At 37.9% G+C, this 24412-nt stretch overlaps 1 protein-coding gene across 7 annotated transcripts in view; it reads right to left on the bottom strand.

Annotated features, from left to right (window-relative positions):
* ZNF608 (zinc finger protein 608) overlaps positions 1-24412 on the bottom strand; it is a 103428-nt gene that overhangs the window by 42243 nt on the left and 36773 nt on the right. For all 7 annotated transcript variants that reach the window (XM_090132617.1, XM_090132620.1, XM_090132618.1 and 4 more), the window contains one exon: positions 17169-17424. In XM_090132617.1, the coding sequence (XP_089988743.1) occupies positions 17169-17424 (256 nt within the window). The remainder of the gene's footprint in view (positions 1-17168; positions 17425-24412) is intronic.

The raw sequence follows: 24412 nt of genomic DNA, 5'->3' as shown, positions 1-24412 counted from the left end.
AATACATATTTAGTGCTGGAAAAATATGCCATTAAAAATAGTTTGAAAATCTAAAGGAGAAGAGTAGTGCAACTTTATGACTTTGCAAAGCGAAACTGACAGCTGCTGTCACAGAAGGAAAATCAGTGTTATTTATGCACTTCACTCAGAATCAATGGTATTCTTGGATCTCAATATGCTGAATTATGTCTGGAACACGTCTTTCCCTCATTCTTCCTAAGATAACTTTAAAAGATTGTTACGAAAAAGCAAAGACTATTGGAGAAGTGCCTTTCCAAATTATGAGATACAAGCTTGGCACTGGTATTGATACTGGTACTAAAGACAAGATTAAGCCAAGCACAGAAGTAACTTCCCAGTCAAGAACACTCGTGCTACCTTTTTTTTTTTTTTTCCCCTTTCAGCTGTATAGATTTAGCAGTTGGTCTCTTCATCACTAGGCTGTCCAAAACAGAGTTACTCTCTGTTCCATATTTGGTTCTCATGAGCCCTTGATTTGGAGAGCTGAGAGGATCTCAAGAAGTTGTCTGGTTCACCTGCCTTGCTGGTTCTTGATCAGAATCCTTTATTCTGAGAGGTGTCTGCACAGACTTCTAATTGGCAGCCTCCTTAAGTTACCAGACAGATTACCCCAACGCCTCATTATCCTTCTTGTTAGAAATGCTTCTCTAATATCTGACTTGAGTCTTTTGCCATAATTTAAGTTCACTGTTTCCTGTCCTTTCTGCCATTCTCACAAAGAACGGAACAACCTGTGATACCCACCATGTGTCTCCAATCCTACCTGGCTCAGTATTCCCATCCCAGCCCTCCCGGTTTAAACAATAACAAAAAAACTCAGTTCAATGAATTTATTCATCACATTGAACATCTCGCTATTGTGACGTGTTTTCTAACCTAAACTCTCCTAGGGTTCCTTGGACAAGATCTGTCTCAACAGAGCTTTGCGCAAAATAGAAACAAATTTGTGGTTAGGAACATAATGCTATTAACCGCTATATTTTGACCAAATCTGTATTTCATACAAAAATGCACAGCAGCCAACCTGAAATTTCTGTCCTGAACACCTTGTACTACAGCAACAATTAACTCTTACATATTTTTTTAAAATTTTTTAAAGGAACCAGCTTAGAGGTGAGGGTTGTTTTAAAGATCAATGAACAAAAACTGTTGCATTGCCATTTCTTTTTCATTTTCTTTTTTTTTTTTCCCTTCACTACTTAGAACAGAACCCTCTTGTGAGGTTGTGAGGTCTTCTAAAATAACAACTCAGGAAAAAAAAAAAAAGAATGCTGAAATCACTAAGTTTCTGACAAGCCTTTTATCCAAAAAAAACAGCTTTCAACAAATTCATTTTAAATGCTTCAACCAACACCCCAAGTTATTCTTATATAAGAATTTTCCATTCCAACCCTTTCTGTCTGGATCTGTGTTAATAGTTTCTGTGTCCTGACGAGACTTGATATGTAGAGCTGTTTTCTACCTGTTATTAAGCCTCCAAGAGTGGTGTTCCTGTTGCAATTTATAAGAAATGCCAGTTGAAGGCAGAGTATTGTACAAACTATATTTTCCCAGCTGGATACCTCCATGAACAGAAAACAAAAACATGAATGCACATGCACCATATGTCTGTGGAAGGGAGGGGAAAGACTGAAGGGAATGAAGGCTGCAAGTTAGATGATGTTGGGTGGTCTAATGCTGGTGGAAGATGAACATGTGAATGGGAAGACATCCCTAACAATATTGGGAAACACAGAGGGCCTTGATGCAGTTGATGGTGCTGCATCACCGACACAAAAGCTTCTGCGCAGATTGCTCAGGGGCTTCTCCTCCCTTATACAAACTGAACAGTTGCATTTTACACCATTCATCTGTTTCTCTCATCCAGGCTTGTAGGTTCTTGTTTAATATTTAGCATGAAGACCTCTTAACCCTGAGTACTGCCCAGCAATTTTAGAGGTAACTATATCTAAGGGTCTTTTGTTTTCTTTGTTTTTCAGCTGAATGAGAACCAACTCACCAAACACAAGACATACAGTCATGTCTTCGCTTGCTCTTCAGAGATCACCAGGTCCTGTTTGCTAAGTAAGTACAGTGGCTGTGGGATTGCAATACACCTGTTGGAGAAAGTATCTGAGCATTTCCCAAGCAACAAGGATAGCAGTTTTCATGATTCTTCATCACGCAGACAGCTAAAGGTAATGCACTTAACCAAAGAGAGGATAAAAATCCCTATAAGCAGAAAATGAATAGAAATTGCAGCAAAATGATTCTGTCTTCTAAACACATCACAAGGCCATAACATTTTCTACCTAGAAAATCTTGCAGAGCTCAGATTCACCACATATTACTGTTCTTCAAACACTATTTACCTGGAGATCAGAGCTTTGTGGCCAAGACTTCATCTCCAAAGATTATGGTATTGAAACAAAAATATTCAGGCAAGTAACAAATGCTGTAGTTTATGCACCAAAAGTCTATGCTATGCAGAAACACTCCCTTGTCATTGAGGAACTACTCCAGATTTAAAAGTCACCAGTAAAGAAGACAATGACTGTCACAGCAGCAAAATAAATTGCTATAGGACACGTGTTGCTCCAGCAGAATATGTGTCTTCCCGAAAGCTACCAGCTCTTGCTGCTGATAACTAGCTTCCAAATTTGCAGTTAATCTTTGTCATTCTCCAAATCACCCCCTCCATTAGAAGCAGGGAATTGAAAATAATGAAAACCCGCTAAGGTTAAAATGCTCACAGTCACACTATGGACAGAACCAATTACCATTTAAATAACAACGTGAAACTGTTTGAAGAAAAGGTCTTTTGATCTCCAAGATTCAAATGCTGAATAGTGAGAATCTGAGTTCTTTAGATTTCCTAGGGAAAAGGATACTAAAAAAAAAAAAAGAAAAAAAAAAAAAGAACTGTAGCCCTGGCTGCCATTCACAAACTTAAATCCCTAACATTTTTTACTGTTAAATGTAGCTCTCTTGGTGTAATTAGGGCGATGTCATCAACAATACGTTGGTTATTAAATGCTCAAGTGACTCTTTTCTTTCAGATCGTTCTAGTGTGAAAGAGCGTAAGTAGGAAAAATGAGGAGACTAAAAGTGAAATATAAGTTCTCTTTTTCATCCTTCCCCCTGTGAACGTTAGATTTCCAATTTCCAACTTTTTATTAAACCACACATTGCTATTAATGCATATTTTGCAAATTTGAATGCCTCATTAATTTCAAATTCGAAATAGGGTGAGGTCAAACGGCATACAAAATTTCACGTGGGCAGAGTTATGAATCATGTTCCGTAGCAGAGTCAAACTGTACTGAATTGCAGTTCAAATTTCTGTCATTTTTTTAACGTTTTCCCTGAAGAGCTCTGAAGGAATGATACTTCGAGGACTGCTTTTGAATAAGGGGCTAACCTCTTATATTGTTAAAATTGTAAGAGTAGTTAAGCACGAACAATGGGAACAATATGGGGTCATTAGTTAGGGGTGGAGTTTGGGGCATAGAATAGGCATGGAATATTGTAATGAAATTCTAGAATTTTAATTGTAATAACCACTCCTTGTACCATGAATATGCATGTATTTCCTCTATAAATAGAGATGTTTATTTGCTTTTGGTGTATAGGCTAGGAAGGAGTTATCCCCCCTGCACCCAGTCGGCCGAATAAAACAAACCTGCTCTACAACTATTTTTTGGTTATAGTTTGTTCCGCAAATCATTTTAGCCTTTCACAGCCAGTGGAGTTTGCTGATGCCACTCTTCCTAATTGACACAACACAGGGTCTGCATGGCACATTGCTACAACATTTGCTTTATAAGTGCACGTTTAAAAGGAAACCAGCGACTAATTTCCCAAAGACTTACAGGCATACATTTTCAAAAAAGGGAAAAACAAAACTGTAACATATCCACACAAATCAAAATTCAAAGAATCATGGAAGCTAGCCAGAGAAACTACTCCAGGTCTGCTCTCCCATCTGCTTGGTCTGTTAACTATCAGAAAATAAAATAAAATTGCTTTTTCTGCAACTAATTCTGAGAAGAACTCCTTGAAATACAAACTTCATTATACAACTTCAATTATTCACAATGTCTTATGATGGCCAACATATGTCCTAGCACAGCACATGGTAGACAAAAAAACCTCAGAAATAAAGAACAGTTTTCTCCTCCAGCACTAAAAAGGTGCTACATCAAGCCACTTCTGGTGATCACAAAACAGACATCTCTTGATCTTAGAAGCGAACTGAGCCCTCCAGCAGATAAACACAACACAATCTCGATGTAGTTACAGGGTGAACATTAGCCCCTCTTGTATATCTACCCTAAACTTTTGAACAATGAGATTAAGAACAAATGCATGCCACATCCTTGGTCACTTCCAATCACAGCATTAACATAAGATGAAACTGGCACTTAGGCAGGCTTGTAAACTTGCTGGGAAACATACAATCCTTGCACATCTCCTAAATGAGAGGTAACTTACAAGATGAACACGCTGAGCAGTTACTGGTGGTAACACCTCCAGATACTTGTCTGCTGGAGCCCTGACAAGTGATTCTCAGTTTATGGCAATGTATCTTGTCATATTTACTTTCTGTTTTAATCTATAAATTAAAAGCTCATAGTAAAGACTTGCATAATCTTCCTATGTCCACCATGGCAACAATTTAAAGTAATTAATATACTACAGGTTCCTCCTTCAAAGATTAAAAAATAATTTGACTAGATGTACTTTCAACAGCTGTTCATAAATCAGTCCATTCTGCTTGTAAAGTTCAACTTAAGAGTTATTGTGTCTATTGTGCATCTTAAGGTTCAAAGAAAGATTATTCATGCATTCATTCATAGCCAAGAATGTTTCCCAGCAATGAAATTTACTCTTCAAAGCTGACCCAAGCTTAACCATTAGGTTGACTGAATAAATTAATCACACAACGATATGCCATATCCCTTTTCAGAAGAGTTTTTTGGTGAATCAAGCTAGCTTTACACCAATGGTATGTTAATGGCCCAAATTCCAAAGGGTAAATAGCTGCTGTCCACAAACATTGCCAAACTGAACAACAGGAATGCAAACAAATCTCTCAGTATACATAGGTCTTTTTTTTTTTTTTTTTTTTTTTTTTAAGTATTTGAAAATCATAGATTTACAAAACTGCTTTTGTGGAAGAAAGAGGCAGAAAACGGACAACAATAAATCTGTTACAGAGAGCCCCCAATAACCACGTAACATTGCCAGCTGAAGAACATTAATTCTGTCATCTATTTTTCATACTCACTTATTTACTTTTCTCACTTTGTGACTAAGAGACTTTATTAATCACAAAAAAAACCTGTGAGCGTTCCTGTAAAATACCAACATGTCGGAAGAGTCCCACAGCAACTTTCAGGAGAATCTGTCTGGTTCAGCTAATTCAGTGAACATTCCTGTCCTTCCTAGCTACCAGCCAGCACAGCTAGACTGAAGATCAGTCAGGATAACAATTACATTGTGTGCTACTGCCAACAGTGCAAAGACTCTAAATCTCCTTGAAGCGAGAAACAAATTAGTAGCTTTGCATATATCAAGCTGCCTGTCCAAATGGAGGTTGGTTTTCACAACAGCACTGCTAGCTGTGTTCCTCGAAGATAACCCTTTGAGGATACAAAAACATTTTCTCTCTGTTAATTCCTGTCACTTCCTTGTCTAGACATAAGGAACCATTTGTAACCTGATCACCACCTACAGCAAATTCCCTTCTAAGTCCCTCTCTTTCACTAAGTCACTTGACTGGATAGAATCAAGATAAGAGTAATGAAATGAACTTAGTCTTCAGCTTTGTGATTCATAAAAACTGATAAAGCAGTTGATAAATTTGTACCACCTCTAATCATTCTCTGAAGGAGATCCTGCCAGTCAGTTCATCTGGAAACACCTCCAGACTGGTTTTCACAGAATAAATACCCAGAAATGCTAAGCAGCTTCATTCTCATAAATATGAAGGAATCTGCATGGAGACTATAGAGTCACTGAAGACCTCTTTTAAACCTGAGATGGCACCTACAGTTTCTATGGTATGACAAGTAGATGTTGAGGTCTTCAAGACTTCACATTCTGGATAAACAAAAATTCAAAGAAATAAACTGAACAGCTTTTGGGACACACACACATACATAGACAAAGTCTAGGAGACAAGTCTTGAGTAAGACATGAAGGTTTATTTCAGGAAGTTTGCAAAAGAAGCTCCCTGGAAGAAAATGTATGTTGTTAAACAAATACCAGAAGCTTTTCACACACTGGATCAGCTGCAGCTGGCAGCATTCTAGATGTACCTCTGCCTTGCATCAGCATCTGTGAAGCAAACTTTGCTGCCTTTATTTCTCTCATCTGAACTCAGCTAGCAATGTTTCCAAAAACTCTGACTTGCCAATTTAAATAGAAATGAAATAATTTATCATTATATTTCAAAACCCAAGATGTTTCACCCCATCTTAAACAGCCCTCTAATTAGGAGAAAATGGGGCCTAGTTGGATCCATGCTTTGGCAAAAGAAATGGCCAAGTTGAGAAAGTTCAGGGAGTGGCTTCCATCAAAGACCTACGCAGCCACTTAAGAGTCACACTGGTCTAATGTGCTTACAAATACTGAATTCATAATTTTTAGAAGATTAACTAATAAGACTTTAATTCCTTCATACCATAATGGAAAACATGAAAGACTTTTTCAAGTGCATGCTGACCATGCTGAAAGGTCATTCCTTATTGAAGAGTTCATAACAAAATTGTCTGATTTTCACAAAGCAGCAAATATTAGTAACCTCCACTGACCATAATTCAGATTTTATCACATCTAAACAGAGGTCTCAAGGCTAGGATTTGTCAGCATTCTCCCATAATTTTAAAAAAATTATTGTTTGAGCTTGTAACCACCTATACTTCTTACTCTAGAGCTAAATCAAGTAAGTCTACTGACAGCTTATGGTTCTTCTAAAGAAACAGGCTTGGAGGCACACAGATTGAATCAGTTTCACAGCCACTAATATTGGATTGAACAAAATTTCTGAAGAAACAAAAGCTAATTTATTGTGAAAGTTTTTGAGAAATCAGACTTTCTGAGGAGTCACCTCATGCTTTTCAGGAATTTAATAAAATTGTAGAGAGCAAGATAAAGCAGTTTTTAAATCCATAACACTTACCAGAACTCATACTCTTCACAAATTGACATCAGTTTATCTCCTCCCTGAAGGAAAACAGCTCCTCTAGTAAAATCTAGGACTATTCCTTCTACTTACGTATCTCCCAACTAGAGGGGGTCACAGCCTCCCTCCGGCTTTAAAAGATCCACAAAAGCCAGTTCTGTATGAAAGCAAGGTTAAGCAGTATAGGCTCAGTCACTGTAGGGGAAAGTAAACAGGCAGTAAAACATAATTACTTGTTTTGACTTACTTAAATGCAGAAGTTTTAAACTGACTTGAGAAAAGCACACATCTAGATTAACCAAAGACTGATCTGGAAGTGTTTCTCCACAACGCAACACTAGTTCTCAGTGCTAACAGTTGACATTTCCCAATAAGTTAACTTCACTCCATGTTTTGGGTATCTTTATACCATTTGCTAAAATACTGCAGAAAAAGAAAATATTCTAATATAGATGTTTTGACTAAACAGAAATCAAAACTAAAAAAACCAAAAAACTCAAAAACTCAGAACAAAATCTCTTAAGTACACTAAAATACTAAAATATCATGAAAAGCAGAGTCCTAGTAAACTAATTTAACAACTGTAATCTATCAAAAAAATGTAGGGGAAGGAAAATGATGCTTTTTGAAAATACTACTTTAGTTTTTGTGTGTGTGATTGCATCTTCATCAAGGGTATTGAATTGTGGCCTTAAAATTAATTCTTTGAGCTTTTATTTCCATAGGCACATCTGTATATGTGCCACTGAGATATGTATATTAAGATAGTAAATATGAAATACTGCTAATTTCTATGTAAATGTGCTTCTGATTTAGTTGATAATTCCTTAAAAAAAAAAAAAAAAGAAGAAGGGCTTGAATTCTGCCCTTTTGTTGTTGTTGTTGTTGTTTCTTTTCTTTTTAATCCCAGATGTTATTTTTTCCTGGAAATCTCATGGAATTTAGGGATATAAAATTGATAAACCTCAACTGTGGTTTCCATTGCTACACTAGCTTTGATAAATCTAGACTTAGTTTTTCAGTCTAAATCAAGAAAGCTGTTCACCTTGAGCTTTTCTTTTTTTACATTCTTTGTCTTCACACTCAACCTCTACTTTTCCACTCTACCTGTCTTAGAACAAAAATACAAACCATAATCTTTTAGTAACATTGAGGGCCAAAGAACTGCTTTTTTGATTGTCTCATGTCAACAACAGGTAGACTAGTAGCTAGTTCATATCACATTGGTAATAACTGGAAAGGATGTTGAATATGTGCTCAGGATGACAATATGTAAGCTTCCCACTGATTCTGCAGAATGAAAATCTGGATATTACATTGCACATTGGTCTTACAGGAGAGACTTAATCCCGGTGCCAAAAACAGATCTGCTACAGATCTGCAGAGGAAACAAACAAAAATATTTATATTTTTACTTAAAAATATATACGTTCTTTTATAAAATGGTATTTTTCTGTCTTAGTGAAAGCATACAGTCATGTAACAGGGAGAAACCTTCATTCACCATACTGCAGAGTATGACCAATATTTAGCAGGGTAACAAAACTAGACGATCACAGCTTATCCAAACTAGTTTAACTATGTACAAAATTTGAGTGACTCTAAGAACGTTTTAAAAGAAGTGGTTTAATTTCCAACTCACATCAGTTAAAGTCATCACTTCAATTGTGATTTCATTCCTGACTGTAGTGGCTTTTATTCAGTAAAACACTTCCATGCAGACACTTTCTTAATCAGCAGCCAACCTTTCCCCTGCTATTCTCAAGCCCAAGCATCACAAGTTGTAAGTATTTTGTAGGGGATTGGTCTCACTTCTGAACAATCAGCTGATATTAAGAATTTGGTTTTGAGCACTAACTGCTCTTGCTTTCCTTAAAGCAACTCCTTCAGTCTTCCTATCCTCACTGCTTCATCAGTCTCAATTTCACATTCAAATAGCTCCATGCAAATGCTTCTAACCTCAATTATCTTCCTTCCTTTTCCTGTGCATCTTCCCCTCCCCCATGTGCTTGTTTGTAGAAGGGATATATTTCCATGTACTAGCAGAGCAGGGAAACTAGCAGGGAGACTTCCTCTGCTGTAGCGAGACAAAACACAAAAATACAAGCGCTGTCTAAAATTTGTTATTTTTTTTCATTTATGCCTTGGGTTATATCAAGATAGTCTTCCCACTGAGCTATAGAATGTGCCATTTGCTAATTCTCTGTAGACAGACTTGCTATTACTGCTCTGGCAAAATCAGACACTGGATATTTTCACTCATTTACTCCAAATGAACCATAGCCATGCTCTGCTTAGCATCACATCTCTATCCGCAAAAGTGAAGCAGTAACACAGGCAGGCATAAGGCAGTAAACAAATTATGCATCCCTTAATGCAGCAGAGGTGCACAGCCTCTCTGAACAATGCTGTAGGACTTATACTGGCTAGAAACCTAAAGTGTGTACATGTTCAAGGACTAAAGCTGACATTTAAGCCCAAATTTAACATTTAATACAACATCATCTTTAGACACACTTCCTGATCTGAAGCAGTTGTGTAAGGAAGGAATGCAAGGGATGATGAACAGATCTTCACTTATCTGTGATGCTTTAAATCATCAAAATAAACAGCCTTAAATTAATGTTCAAATTAATGACTAATTGAGCATTTGTGAACAAAAGGAGTGTTCTGTAGAAGAATCAGAATTAAATTCAACGCGGTAATACTTCTCTCTAATCTACAGCTCTGACAGTAGGGAACACCTGTAATCCATTCTACATTTCTCCTTTACTGAGAAGGTTTATACTGACACGATTTATCTACTGTTTGCTGTGAATTGGGAGCCTGCAAAGGTTTGGTTACTACAGGCTGGCTGATTCATGGCAACTCATTAAAACTACCTCAATTCAGCCTTGTATACCTGGCCTGTAAGAGCAAGTCTAACACCTTAAAACCACTTTTCTATGGATAACATAGAGACTTGCCCCTAAAAGTAATATCTGCCTCAACTATTTAGGGTGAGAACAGCATCAAATACAGCTTGCAGCCTAGAAAGCCAAGAGTATGCTGGTTGCATTGAAAGAAGCATAGTCAGCAGGGTGAGGGAGGAGATTCTGCCCCTCCACTCTGCGTTGGTGGGGCCTCACCTGGAGTACTGCATTCAGATGGGGAGTCCTCAGTACAGAAGAGACACAGACCTGTTGGAGCGAGTCCACAGGAAGGCCACAAATATAATCCATAGAATTGAACACCTGTTCTACAAGGACAGGATGACAGCAAACTGTCAGTGTCTGATGGGGAGCCCTGACAGAAGGGAACAGATTCTGCCTGTTGTGATAGGACCAGGGTAAATGGTTTCAGTCTTGGTGAGGCTGTACTTTGAGTACTGTGTTCAGTTTTGGGCCCCTCACTACAGGAAAGACATTGAGGCCCTGGAGAGGCCATTCTCCTGTCCAGAGCTGTGAGGGTCTGGAGCACAAGTCTTATGGGCAGCAGCTGAGGGAGCTGAAATTGTTTATTCTGGATAAGAGGAGGCTCAGAGGTGACCTTATTGCTCTCTACAACTACTTGAAGGGAAGTTGTGTTGAGGTGGGGGTCTGCCTCTTCTCCTGCATCCTATCAGGACTAGAGAGGACCAGACTGGACCAAAGGGATTGGCTTCAAGTTGCACCAGGGGGGATTCAGGTTGGATATTATGAATTTTTTTTTCCCTGGAAAAGTGGTTAGGTGCTGGAATGAGCTGCTCAGGGAGGTGGTTGAGTCACTGTCCCTAGAAGTGTTCAAGAAATGTTTAGATGTTGTACTGAAGGACATAGTTTAGTAGTGAAGTATTGGTGGTAAGTGGACAGTTGGAGGTCTTTTCCATCCTTGGTGATTCTATGATTCTATGTTTCTTAAAGAGGGGATATTTAGAATGGATATTAGAAAGAAGTTTTTTTTTACAATAACAGTGATTAGGTACAGCAATAGGTTGCCCAGAAAGGCAGTGAATGATGCATTCTTGGTGACATTAAAAGTCAGGCTGGATGGGGCTCTGAGCAACCTGATCTAGTTGTAGATGTTTCTGTTAATTGCAAGAGTGATGGACTAGATGGCCTTCAAGGGTCCCTTTCAGTTCGAACAATTCTATGATGATTCTATGAAATACCAAGCAGAAAACTAATTGGGAAACTGAAAGGTGTGCTTAACAGTCTGTTCACAGTTCACTTTGTGGTTATTTCAGAGCAAGCATTTCAGCTACAAACATATAATTATCATAAAATATCAAATAATAAAATGAAATTCATGCCCTGATGGCTTAGAGGAAGCACTCTTTCCCTTCCACACTGGCCAGCACTGTGTATTTCATACAAATGTATAAGAAACACTGCAGAAGATAACATCAGGATTTTCATTCATAAACATGTACATGCCTTGATAAGATCAGAACAATAGCGAGATGATCAAGAAGGCCCTCTAGGCCCCATAGATTCAATGTACCTATTGCTAAAGTCCCTCTCATAATCCGAGTCCTGTAATATTTAGGTCTTAAAAAACTTTTCTCAGATAGCCTATGTATATCCCAAAATAAAACCTCCCAGACTTATCTTGTAAAATAGGTACAGTTTTCCATAAAACACACTGCCAGTTTTTCTGCAAGTCTTTGACTTTCCATTTCTTGTGTGCCACAAGTTGCTATGTGATGCATGCCAGGCATCACACTCCACTAACCTCAAACAGGCAATGGAGGCCTACAAAGAATCACATATCTCAGGCTTCGTTAAGTCCATTAATTTACTGGCCCTGATCTCGCAGATGGTAGAAAGAAGAAAAAAAACACCTCAGAATCTAAACATGTGTCAGCTTTTTCTGAACAGATTATGTTTTGATACTGGCTAGCATCTCAGCTGAGTTTTTGCATGATAGTAGAGAATAGCTGGAATTCAGGTGCTCTCTTAACGTAGATAGCCAAAAAAGGGTATCTCTTCCATGACCTGTTTCTCTAACATGGACAAAACTGTTTATCTAATGTGGACAAGCCTGACTTTTGAACATCCTAGTGTTTCTCTCCCATAAAAATACCCACATTTCTATAGTGAAGAGAATGGATAAGAATACCAAGACACTGCTTTGTGTAGTCAGCAAGTTAATGTTTGACACTGCACATAAAGGGCAATATATAAATGCATCCAGCCAGAAAGGTTATCTGTTAGCTTTTTTTCAACTTCATTGCTTGGTTTACTAAACAGCATTACCTCTCTATAATCCTTGCCTGAGCTCAAGACAACAGTGTTGGCAGTTGAATTAGAGGTCTTTGAGGTCTTTTCCAACCTTAATGGTTCTACAAACTACATTTATCTGAATTTCTGTTTAGTATTGTAAGGTTCTTTGACAAAATATATTATGAAGAAAGAAAAAAAAAATCTCTAATTTCTGTATTTGTTTACATGAACTTTCGATACACTTTTCAACATAGGCTTCATGTCTTTGTATACATGAAAGTAGGAAAGTGTGGTTGTTAAACCACAAGAAATTGCTAAGGGTTATCAAAGGCAGCCAGAATACTTTTCATTCCTTTAATTCTATACACACATACACACCCTCTCCTATACACACAGGTATGAACACATAAGTAACCAGAGACATTTAAAACAGACTGTTCTTTCAAAATAGTTTTTGCAGAATTAACACTACATAGCAAGAATCAAGAACTCCAGAAGGAAGAATCAACCTCAGTTCTGTGCAGTGGGTGTGCTTTCCAAATGGCTATGCATATTAGATGCAAACGTGGCAGACTGAAAAACCCATCCACAAGTATCAGCATGTCTCTGTCTCATCTAGGTGTTCTACTGCAAAACAGTGCCAAAACTGACACTAATAGATCTGGAACAACCTAGAGGTGATCCCACCACATTTCTGAGATCCAGCATAATTAATTACAGCAAGCTTCAGACTCCTGCTTATTACACTCAACAACCAGTCTCAAGTTATACAAACAAGAGAGCCCTGACCAGAGAACACGTTAAGAAATACAACTCATTTTTCCATTATCTATTACTGAACAACAACAGGAAGTTGTACCCAAACCACACAAGAGGAAGAATGTCAATGCAACCATGCAAGAACTCCAACATAGCATGCTGACAGCTTGCTCTGCACACAAAGGCAGCATGGTGATGGATGGCTGTCTCCTACACAGTTTGTGAGCAAACAGGGCATCATCAGAAGTAGTACTTCTCACACCTATGGACAGATTCTATTACTAGATGCTGAACCAAAAACAGAACATGACCCAGGGCTTTGTTAGAAGCTGGTTGGTATTTTTCTTTTTTTCTGGGTCATTTTTATTTCCTCCAGGTAGTTAGAAACAATTACTACTCTCTTCAAAAGTGTTTTCCCAGAAGATAATTACCCCATTTAGCGCGTACCCAATTCTAGATAAACCTTATTTCTCAGTATAGAAATACAGCCAGTATAGAAATTCAGACAACTGCTTCCTAGAATAGCAGAAGAAAAAAAAAAGAAAAAAAAGAAAAAAAAAAGAAAAAAATACACTCCAATAACACTACCAAGTTGCTTTTTATGACAAATCTCTGCTATTACCAGATAGTTGTTTCTAGTATCAGACGTCCACATTAAGCTGCCAGCTTTCAGGTTGGTCCTGCCTGTGACCATTTCTCACTAATACAGGTTAACACCAACTAATTCCTTTAAAATATCTTTCTTTTTTTTTTTTTTTCTTTTTTTTTTTCCTTTTCTTTTTTTTTTAATTTAGGCACTTAGACCACTTTGGATACATTTCCAAGGCATATCTAAAGAAAAGTGTTAGGCAGAGAAAAATGCAGACAGAACACTTATGGAGAAATTAAGCACTGCACGACTGAGTAATGCAACTGAGAAAAACTGAAATGATAACAGGTATTCTCAGCAAACTTTACTAGCAAACCACAGCTATGATTAGTTACAATGCCTTGTAATAAACAAAATATGACACATTTCAGATGCCAGCTTCCCTACACATATCTTAGGATTGAAACACTCCAGGAAAAAGAGTCCGATTCATTGAATCTGCTCATGACATCAACTGAATTGATTGCTGTGGAATAAATGAAAAAAAGCTGTAGTTAAGAACACTCTCTTTGATCAGTCGTGATTTTGTGTGAAATCCAGTGCAGCTTTTTCTCCCACTTTCTGTGATTATCTTAAAAACACAAGTAATAAAAGCAAACATCACCATTCCTGTAGCTGTGAAGAAGAAATGTGATGGAACTTCTGTAGCATCCCTAATAGAAAGCTGGTTACTGCAGACACTGAAAACCTTCAAAACATACATTCTTGAGTTCTTCCTCTCAGACAGCATGTACTGGAATTAATGAGTTTGACATGAACCACTGGATTTCACCTTTCTCACTTTTTTTTTAATAACTGTAATTGCCACATCCCTTCTGCACTTGCATTCTGATTGCTAGCTCCTCCTGCAGCATATGAAGGCTGCTTAGCAGCATATTTAGGTCACAGTTCTGATATGCCATAGGATATGCAGATATCCTACAAACCTGTTCTAATCAGCCTACAACTCACCTTACAGAGTGGCTAAATCAGATACAAAATAATTCAAATATCTCAAAAAAGGCAAGATCAGAAATCTTCATACCTTAGCTTCTTAGGATTCTTCTACCTTAAAAAAGCCATCCATTTTACAGATAAAGGGACGTCAGTTTGCATGTGTTTTTAGTAGGCTTTGGAAAGCAGTGAATGAAGTGAATATAAAAGGAACATATGGGAATAACAAAATAAATGTAGATTCAGTTGGGCATTATGAACATCAAGACAGTTTTAGATCTCACCAGTTACAATGAGTTCAGCATATTCAGGATTTACACTAGTTTTAGCAAAGGTCATGTTCTGGACTAATTAAAGTCAGAATCACAATGGGAGAATATGAGTATCTGATAATCATCCTTCTGTTAAAGATAAATAGAAGATCCATCTGCATCCTGTTTTCTAAAATTTGGCAGATATGGTTTCAGGCAAGCTGCTACATAACTGCTTTCATGAATGTGTCAAAAAAATCTGAAAACAGCTAAATATATACATATGTGTGCTCCAAACAGCAAAACTCAATTTAAAATGCAAAACTGATCATTAGGAACTCATTTTTTCATAATAGAGGCTTGATTGTGAACACTGGTTTGGGAAAAAAGAGAATACAAGTTACGACACTTTCGTCATTTAAGCAGAGTCTGAAACAGTATGACATAAAAGACAGCAGTACAAAGCGTACAACACAATACTGCATCCATTGCATTTAGCCTCTGAATCTGCATTCTACCAGCTACATTTCTAGGATAGCTTTAAATCCCACTGCATGTACTACTATACTCACTTGCAGCAGCAGAGTTGCAAAACGTATTTGTTAAGCCATGAAAACTGGCAGATTCAAAACCATTATGTTCAAACACGCCACCATCTAACTCTTAGTTGTTTCAGAAATTGTTTTAGACAAACTGGGAAAAGGTTAAGGGACTTAATTTCTACTAAATACCAAGAGCTTTTAAATCAGTGGAGTGCTGAGAAACTAGTAAATGGAATGTCATCCTGACAAGAATGTTATTTTTTTTTTTAATGCTTCTGTTGCCAAACCTCTAACGAGACAGGCTTCTTAAATTCACTGGGGGTCAGAAGTTTAGTTTATTCAGCAAGAATAACACTATTAACAGCTACTGCTCTTTCATGTTGCCACAGTTAACACCCACACATTTCTAGTCCAGTTGATACAGGAAAGTCAAGGAAAATTGGAGTGGCTACAGGCAGTTGTCTCTGCAGGGATATTTTAAAACTAAATTTATATTGTGCTTTAAAAACAATCTAAAAGGATCAATGCACCTTATGAATCTGCTGTAGACATACGCAGAGAGAAAGATGGATGGATGAAAGCATATAAAAGCAAGTAAATTTGACTCTCTCTATTGATTTTTGAGAGGACAGTGTAGAGCACTTAGGTGAGGTCTTATATATCACTGCAAAGGACCAAGTGCCATTATGCATATGTCTGCAGGATGTCAGGATTTATCATGAAGCAATGCACTGCTGTACTCTTTCATTTTATCCTTTTGTAAAAAATCTTGTTCTCACAGTTGAGGATGGTAGACCACTAAGAATTAAATAACCCTCAAAAACAAAGAATAATCATAGGAAGACTATCGAACAGCTAAACTAAAGAAATCCACTACTATTAAAACAAAAATTGCAGTAGGTTAGGTTATACACGCAGTATTTTTAGCATTAGGTAGAGAAAACTTTTTTTTTAGTAATGAGCTTTTAAAACCACGATGGAAAAATCTGCATATCACAGTATAATCCTCTTTCTGCTTGGTTCTAAACCACAGACAATCACATTTATTATTTGCCAGAGCTCTCCAGCTCTCCTGCTTGGCTGAATGCTGTCAGAGGGTATTACAGAAATCGGTCTGGTTTAGAGAGCACTTCTTCACCATATGGAACATCTCTCTTAGAACATTTTCCTCATGTAGCATGTTTCAAACAATCAAATTGCAAAATTATCACAAGCAACAATCAGAATTTCTGAGGGGTCTCTGGGGCTTCTATCACTATATAATGGTGCTGTTTTTTGCGTATCTGAATTTCAACATTCCCAGCTTTTTAAGTGTTAATCCAAGCCATGCACAAATCCATGCCTTTCACGAACATTCCTCTCCTCATACACATTTAAACTGCATACTTATGCTACTCTGTTAGCTTTTTCTTCATATACTTTTCTCAACAAAGCAGTGGGAAACAATTCTGTTGCTAATTGGGGTTACATGGTGGGTCATTTGGAAAATATGATTGCTTAAGTAATAAAAAATCTGCCATTTGTTTTTATAAGAAAAAACCCACTGTCTTAGCTAACAACTATGACTGCCACTGTACATTATGTTCCCACAGACTAGTAAGTCAGGCAGAGTCTCCTCGTTAAGATATCTAATAGACAAGCCTAATGGAAAAAACAATTTACCTTCTTCAGTTTCATGCCACACAATTCCTTCCAAGTTCACGCTGGTCCCAGGCTCACAGGGTCCAAGGCATTCAGGTTCTGTTACTACTCCAACTTCGTAAGTATTTACACCCACTGAACGAGTCCGTACCAAAAGCTGCTCAACTGGTGCTGCAATATTGGATGAAGATGGAGAAAAGTAGGAAGGCAGAATCTGAGGTGTGATACTGCTGGAAATTGGAGGTGGAGGTGCAGGCACTGTAAACAGGGGATCAACCTGAAAACAACAGACAAACTTACTATAACAGTGCTGTGATATTTAATTAAATAAAAAAAAAAAGCTAAAAACAAACAAAAGAAAACTCAGTTTGCTTACACTACATTTGTGTGTGCAGGGGTTTGGTGTACTACGGGCAATTTCAGTTTTGAGTTCAATTTTGTTGACATCAGTCCAAATGCTGCACATGAAGAATTATGTACAAAAATATCTATCGTGCTAAACAAGGCAAATTGCTAGGTTTCTACAAGTCTGTTCCCTATTGCTATAGACACTAGCATGAAATAACAGTGGATGGTTTTTGTTGTTGTTGTTGTTGTTTTAATTTGTTTTCTTCTTCTTTCTTTTTTTAAAGAAAAAGGGATTAAGGCCAATCTTTTCTCTTAGTGCTAACAGAGACTGATTTGTAGATGGAAATTTATTTGGTAAATGGGCAACTTCATTTTCTATTCAAATTAAAACATAATAAAAACAGTACAAAGACAAATGACTTTTTTTTTTTTTTTTTTTTTTTTCATGTGCATCATAGAGAAACAGGTAACATTTATGTCTTTCTACTTGAAATAACAGATTAATCTGTCCAAACCATGTGATTGCTAAGGGCTTTCAAAACGTGCAACAATACAATTTGCCAAACAAACAGTCTGTACACAGACAACTGAGATGCAGCCTGTATGTATTTAAACACTTCAAAGTTATCCTTCCCATATGACTTCCAACATAACCAGTAGCAGAGCTCCTGCATAAATATTTGGCTTGAGTGTTTTTGGTATTTTACTGCAATGATAAGGTCTTTTGACACATAAAAGACAATCAAAGTTATCATTGTGTCCACTCAAATAGCTAAAGCAATCATCTAAACCATGAAAAATTCATGTTTACTTGGGCACCTTGATCACAGACATCAGACCAAGAAATCTTTCCTCAGTCCAGCAGTTCAGAAGATGGATGCTGTCTAGCTACTTACAAAATGAGTTTCAAGTATCTTTAAGTCTATGTTATTTTTAATTTTGGACATCTCTAGGAAGGTTCAAGAGGAAAGACACAATGACTCCATGCACATTATCATCTCTGTTTCATTCAAGTGTATCTTAACATAGATCGTAATTAAAGCAAAGCAAGCAAATGGAAGACAAAGAGAAAAAAGGACTGAGGAGAGTTATTCCTCTACCACATATTCTTTGTATCCTGGATCTGATCACTAAATCACATGGCCATTTTTCATAACGAGCAAATGAAATGAAAATCGAATGGCCATTGCAACAATTAATTATTGTGCTTCAAGTTTCACTCATACAGACAACCGACATCATGTGCACAGGTCCTGAGTGTGATAAATATTAAAAAAAAAAAACATTTTGTGTGATCTTTATATAATAAACCTGGATTCTAATCTTGACTATGCTAAAACTGGGGAGAAGACAGGAGGGACTTACAGCCAATCCAGAAGTAATGCTTCCCATTTATTTCCATGTAAACTACAACTGATACAAACAGCACAATAACACTGAGCAAATTCTCTGCTACAAAGCACTATTTTTTCACACAGTCATCACCATTAGCTATGCATTTTCTCCAGTGATGAACAAGAGCCTGCATGCTGTGCTCATACTAATCTGTGTGAGCACAGATGACACAGTTACTGTTACTGCTGTCACATCTGAAACACACCACCCACTGCCTCACTGTGCTGCATCCGCTGTTGAGTCTCTGCAAACATTCAGAGCTGATGAATGCCAATAGGTGCAAGTTTTTCCTGCATGCGGGAATTAAATTCTGCACCTTTGCTTCATATGCAGTTCCATGCCAGATGCCATTCTGTCAGACTGCCCCTCTGCTGCCATCTGTCACACGGCAACAACATGGAATGAAATATTGTTGGGAAGGTTCAATGTCTACTGCCATCTCACCAACATCTGCCTCTGATGTTGTGGGCCACCATCATAAAATAGGCATTACTTTTGGAGAAGCCCTCAGAAAATATATAATATGCATATAAAGTAACAAAACTTAATTTTTAATGTTTTTTATTAAAACATAAAAAAAATAGAAGGACCCAAGCCATAACACTGTTGGGATACGTGATCTGGTTGCTGTGAAATTAATGCATCAGTCTGGTTCAGTGGTGGTAGTTGCAGCTCTTAGTGATTTCCCAAAGTGTTTGTCAGAGATTTTTGATGAAATGTTACTCTTTCTGTACTTTGTCCTTTAAAACAGTTGTTCACAAATGTACCTGCCGCGAAAAATCGATGATGTGAATAAGATGTAATTATGAAGTAAGGGCTTTTCTTTCTGATAAGAGAGGGCTTGTAGAAGTCCAGTAAAGAGGCACTATCACCTTTTGACTGCTACTCAATTTATTCTATTTGAAAATTCACGAGTAATGTATTTATGCTGACTGCAAATGGAATCAGAAATAAACCGCCAAACTGTTCCTTTTTTCAGCAATCTTGAAACCTGTTCTCAAATTCCCTTATCACACAGGAAAGCATGGCTGCATATCTTTTGCTGTTCATGGGGTTGTGTTTAGCCAATGTATCAAAATCATAAACTGGCTTTCCATCACTTTAGCTGACCCTGCACTGTGCTTTTCTGAGCCCTGCTTTCAGCCCAAATGGGCTTCACCATGCACTGACGATGAGTTGGTGCTGAGGGGCCAAAGTGGGCTGTGAGCTGTGCTGGGCCATGGGTTGGACATGCCTGCCTCGTGCAAGCTGGAGGAGAACCCAACCAGCAACTGGCAGGTAAATGCAGTCTGCTGCTGTAGAATGAAGGTTTGGACTGCCTTTATAAAATCAAAGATTGCAATTGAGTGGCCTGCTTGAGAGTTTACATGGTGCTTCAGAAAGCTGTGCAAAACCTCCCCGTATATGTGCAACATCTTTCCTCCATAAAACATGCTCATCATAATGCAAGAGGAAAAAATGTTTGTTATTATCATTACTAGACTAGCAAAAGTTTTAAATGAATGCAGACTAAAACAACAGATGTTTCTTTACGAACAGTGAGGTAGAGCTAAGAAGAAGGCATGGATCTGGCAGTGTACCCTACCGAGCAACCTGCTACAAATATCTGTGCTCTGCTCTGATTAACACAGACCTGCTAAGAAATGCTCTTGTTTTCCTAGAGGACGAGGCCAAAACATGGTATCTGCTGCAGAAGGGTCTGCTGCTCTGCTGTGCCCAGAACCAAGCCTTTGGTAATTCACAGAATCAAAGAATCACAGAATCACAGAATGGCCTGGGTTGAAAAGACCACAATGCTCATCTAGTTTCAACCCCCTGCTGTGCACAGGGTCGCCTGGTCACCAGACCAGGCTGCCCAGAGCCACATCCAGCCTGGCTTTGAATGCCCTCAGGGATGAGGCACCCACAACCTCCTTGGGCAGCCCAACTCTCTGAGGTTCCAGAGAGCTGCACAGTACTATAACCTTACTCACAAGAAATACAGAGCTCACACGTTGCTCTGACCTGCCATGTTTTAAAATCATCCCACCACATTTCGCAGTCAGGCACAGCAAAGTATGGTTCTCAGTGATCACTGTGATGACACAACACTTTCCACGAGTTCTCCAAAAGGGCACTGATGTAACCTATTACAGACAGAGGGAGGCAGGAAGGCCACAGTCTCCACTGGAAAGCAGGCACATCAGACTAACATCTGGTGGTGGCAGACTGTCAAACTGAGGAAAGTTAATGTCAAAAGCAGACGCTGTGCAGTTTCTCACTGTTATTTCTGCATGATTATTCCCAGGTGTTGGTGCATACAGAGCAGGAGGCTCTGCTTACCACATGAGCCAATGTAAGAAATTAAAAAAAAAAAAAAGGGTTATTTACAAAGATGCTCTCTATACACATAATCAAAAGGCTCCAGAAAAAAAAAAAAAAAAAAAAAAAAAAAAACCTAAAATATTCAAGCAGTATTTTCTTCATTCACCCAATTCCAAGAGATTTTGAGAGCTGATTAGTAACAAAGGCTATAAAGCTGGAGTGTTATTCGTGGCACCTTTTCACTGCCAAGTGTTTGATTGCATCAGAGAGCTATGGCTCTCAGTAATAAAGCTCACAGAGAATGAAGCATGTCTGCCAGGCACTGTAGTCAGTGCTCCATGGAATGTTCCCCTATTTGAACATGACAAAAAAATCTTCTGGTGGTTGCATGACTTTAGACTTTAGCATGACTGTGTGTGGGAGAGAATGTGGATGAGAGGAAATGTCATTCTAACTAGAAACAGGCAGACTTCATAACAAATTGGGTTTGTCTTCAGTTATTCTAGCACTTCTCATGCTGAAATTAAATTCTGCTCGTCGAAACTGATCTTTCCTATGCAGTGTGAATTTCTTAAATCCTGCTTACAAATGGGTATTTTCTGTCCTTTGCACATAATTTCCTGACAACCAGGAAGGATTTCAGTGGGCAATGCTGAGTTCAGCATGCTGGGAGGAAGAGCACATAGTATCATACAATTGCCAACACTCATATTCTGATTCCAGCGAGGATGGAAGAATTTAAGACCTTTTGGAATGCACTCTCTCATGAATTCCCTTGGGAAATCCACCTGAATGAAAGAAGAACAAAATCCAAGGAACATCTATGGTTCTAATTGCCATAGTACTGATCTGACCAGAAACAAATTCACAGTATTACTCAAATTAATGCATTCTGTATCTATGTATGTCATTCATTTCTACTGTGAAAACTTTCAGAGGGTGAATGTCCAAATATTTCTGCCATCAGTCCTGAAATACAAGCTAGAAAATAGCTGCCATGCAGACAGGCCACATAATGTGAAATTCTAACGTGTGCAATAACATTAGTAGACACTGAAAGTATGTGTAGATCCACATCATTAATGACCATGTATCTCTGAAGATGTATCTCAGTGAAGACATAGCCTACCAGCCTAAGACCAAGTGAAGTCATACTCCAGCGTCACCCACCACATGATTTTGAAACACACATACAAAAGCCATTTAATCCAACTACCAATACAAAGGCTGGAGAAAGGCAGAGCAGCAGGTTTACGGCTTAGCATGACCTCTTGCTGTTTAAGTTGTGCAGATTTTACTTTGAGCATTGCCAGTAGCTACTCTAGTAGAAACCATATGAGAAGAAGATCTCAGTCCTATCATGGCATGTCCCTAAAAACCAAAACATTACCCTCAGCAAAACTAAATAATTCCTTAACAAAGGAGAAACCTCCAACTTTGAAACTGCCACTGACAAGCTCTCCAATGTTAATAACTACTACTTCACACGACCAAGGGGAAAAGCAAGAAATAGAGGAAATTATGGAAGCCTTAATTTTCTTCTATATCTTAGGGTGAAAGAGAGATTCCCTTGTTTTTATATAAGATATGCCTGTCATACCTTGCTGTTCTAGAGCAACAATGACTCTAGAAAATCTTGTTCTAATCTCAATCACACTATCACGCATTCCAACAAAATCACTGAAACTACTTTAGAAGAAATCCAACATGGGGGAATTTGAAATCTCTCAGCAGAGTCTAATGCAGAGACAATGGTGCTGAACACAAGGCAAGGAAACTTGGTTGTCCTTCTTCTATCTTCTATTCTATCCCAGATGCTTGAGATTTTCTACAACCATTCACCCATTTTACTGTAGGAAAGATTTGCATTTGACAACTGCCAGCAATATCCTTCTGCAACGGCTTCATCTGTGAAAACCTGTATGTCAGTTCAAACGTTTGGCAGAGGCCTATTAGGATGCCCAGATCACCACCTGCAAAACTCTACTACTGACATTTCTCTTCTTTGAGCCCAAGAAAATCATATTCGGTGAGATTGTAAAGCACCTTTCTCCAGTGAAACTTCATTTCTTCTGTTCAACAGTGCGGTTTGTGTTCTCACCCTTTTCTTCAGTTACACTACAACTGCTTTGACAAACTTTAACACAGAACAAGCAAACACTGAAACTCTCTCAAGATCTACCCCATCTGCAAGGATACACACTGCATCAAGAAAGGAATTTCTCTGAACTGATTTAGACAGAATGTGCATGCAGTGTTCTCCAGTACCAAATTGTGTCATTTGATCAAGTACAATAAAAATCAAGGCACAGAAATTTCCTGGTGGAGAACTAAGTATCATTTGATCTAGTTTTGTGAAACCATGGAAGACGTAACTATGATAGTGATGGTTTTCATTTCAAAGACTGCTTCTTCTCTGTATAATTCTGTTTTACTTTTCATGGTTCTGATCCTGAAAAGTGTTTGTTTATAGAAATACATTTAATTGTTGCATTTCTTTTCAAATTTTCATTTTCTGTGTCCAAAAATATCTTGCCATAACTCTATTAGTCTGCAGCAGTAGTCATCTATTACCAAAAGACAGCTTAAGTTAGTCAATGATATGACTGCAGTCCAGTGGAATAGCTGACTTTGCAGCCACTTTGGAGTGTAGATAGGAATATAAAGAATATAGATTTGTGATTTTTTTACTTTTCAGGAATCTGTATTGATTTGTCAGCCTATATCAGTATAATTCACAGTAAACTATGACTCAGAGGAGAGACAGGTTATGTTTTAGTCAAGCTTCTTTGCACCTCTTTGGCTTTCTGAATGCCAGCGTGCCATTAGTAGAATTTTGTCTCACCCATCCATTTGTTGACTACTCTACTTTGAGAGTTTGAAGTCTGTACATTATGATTCAGGCTGTTGATCCCTCAGTACAAGTTATTATTTTTTTTTTTTTAAGAAAATACACATGGTCTGAAAATTCATCATTTCATGGATGGCATTTAACAATATCTACTGACTTGAGAACTTCCAGTTTAGCTAGCCCTTGGGCTTCCTAGGCATAACAGGTGGATCTTCCTATAATACTGCCTCAGGTCTCCAACTTGGGCTTTTCCATAGAATGTTGAATTCCATTTTGGCAAGTTTCACTTTCTTGTTCATACAGTATTTAAACACTAGAGTCTAACACCACCCCCGAACTCTGTTTAAAGAACAAGACTAATATCTTA

Source organism: Phasianus colchicus, chromosome Z (assembly GCF_987193195.1).
Source record: "Phasianus colchicus chromosome Z, bPhaCol1.hap1.1, whole genome shotgun sequence".
NCBI classification, from domain to species: Eukaryota; Metazoa; Chordata; class Aves; order Galliformes; family Phasianidae; genus Phasianus; species Phasianus colchicus.
Note: the sequence above shows the minus strand (reverse complement) of the source record. Positions and strands in the feature narration are given on the sequence as shown.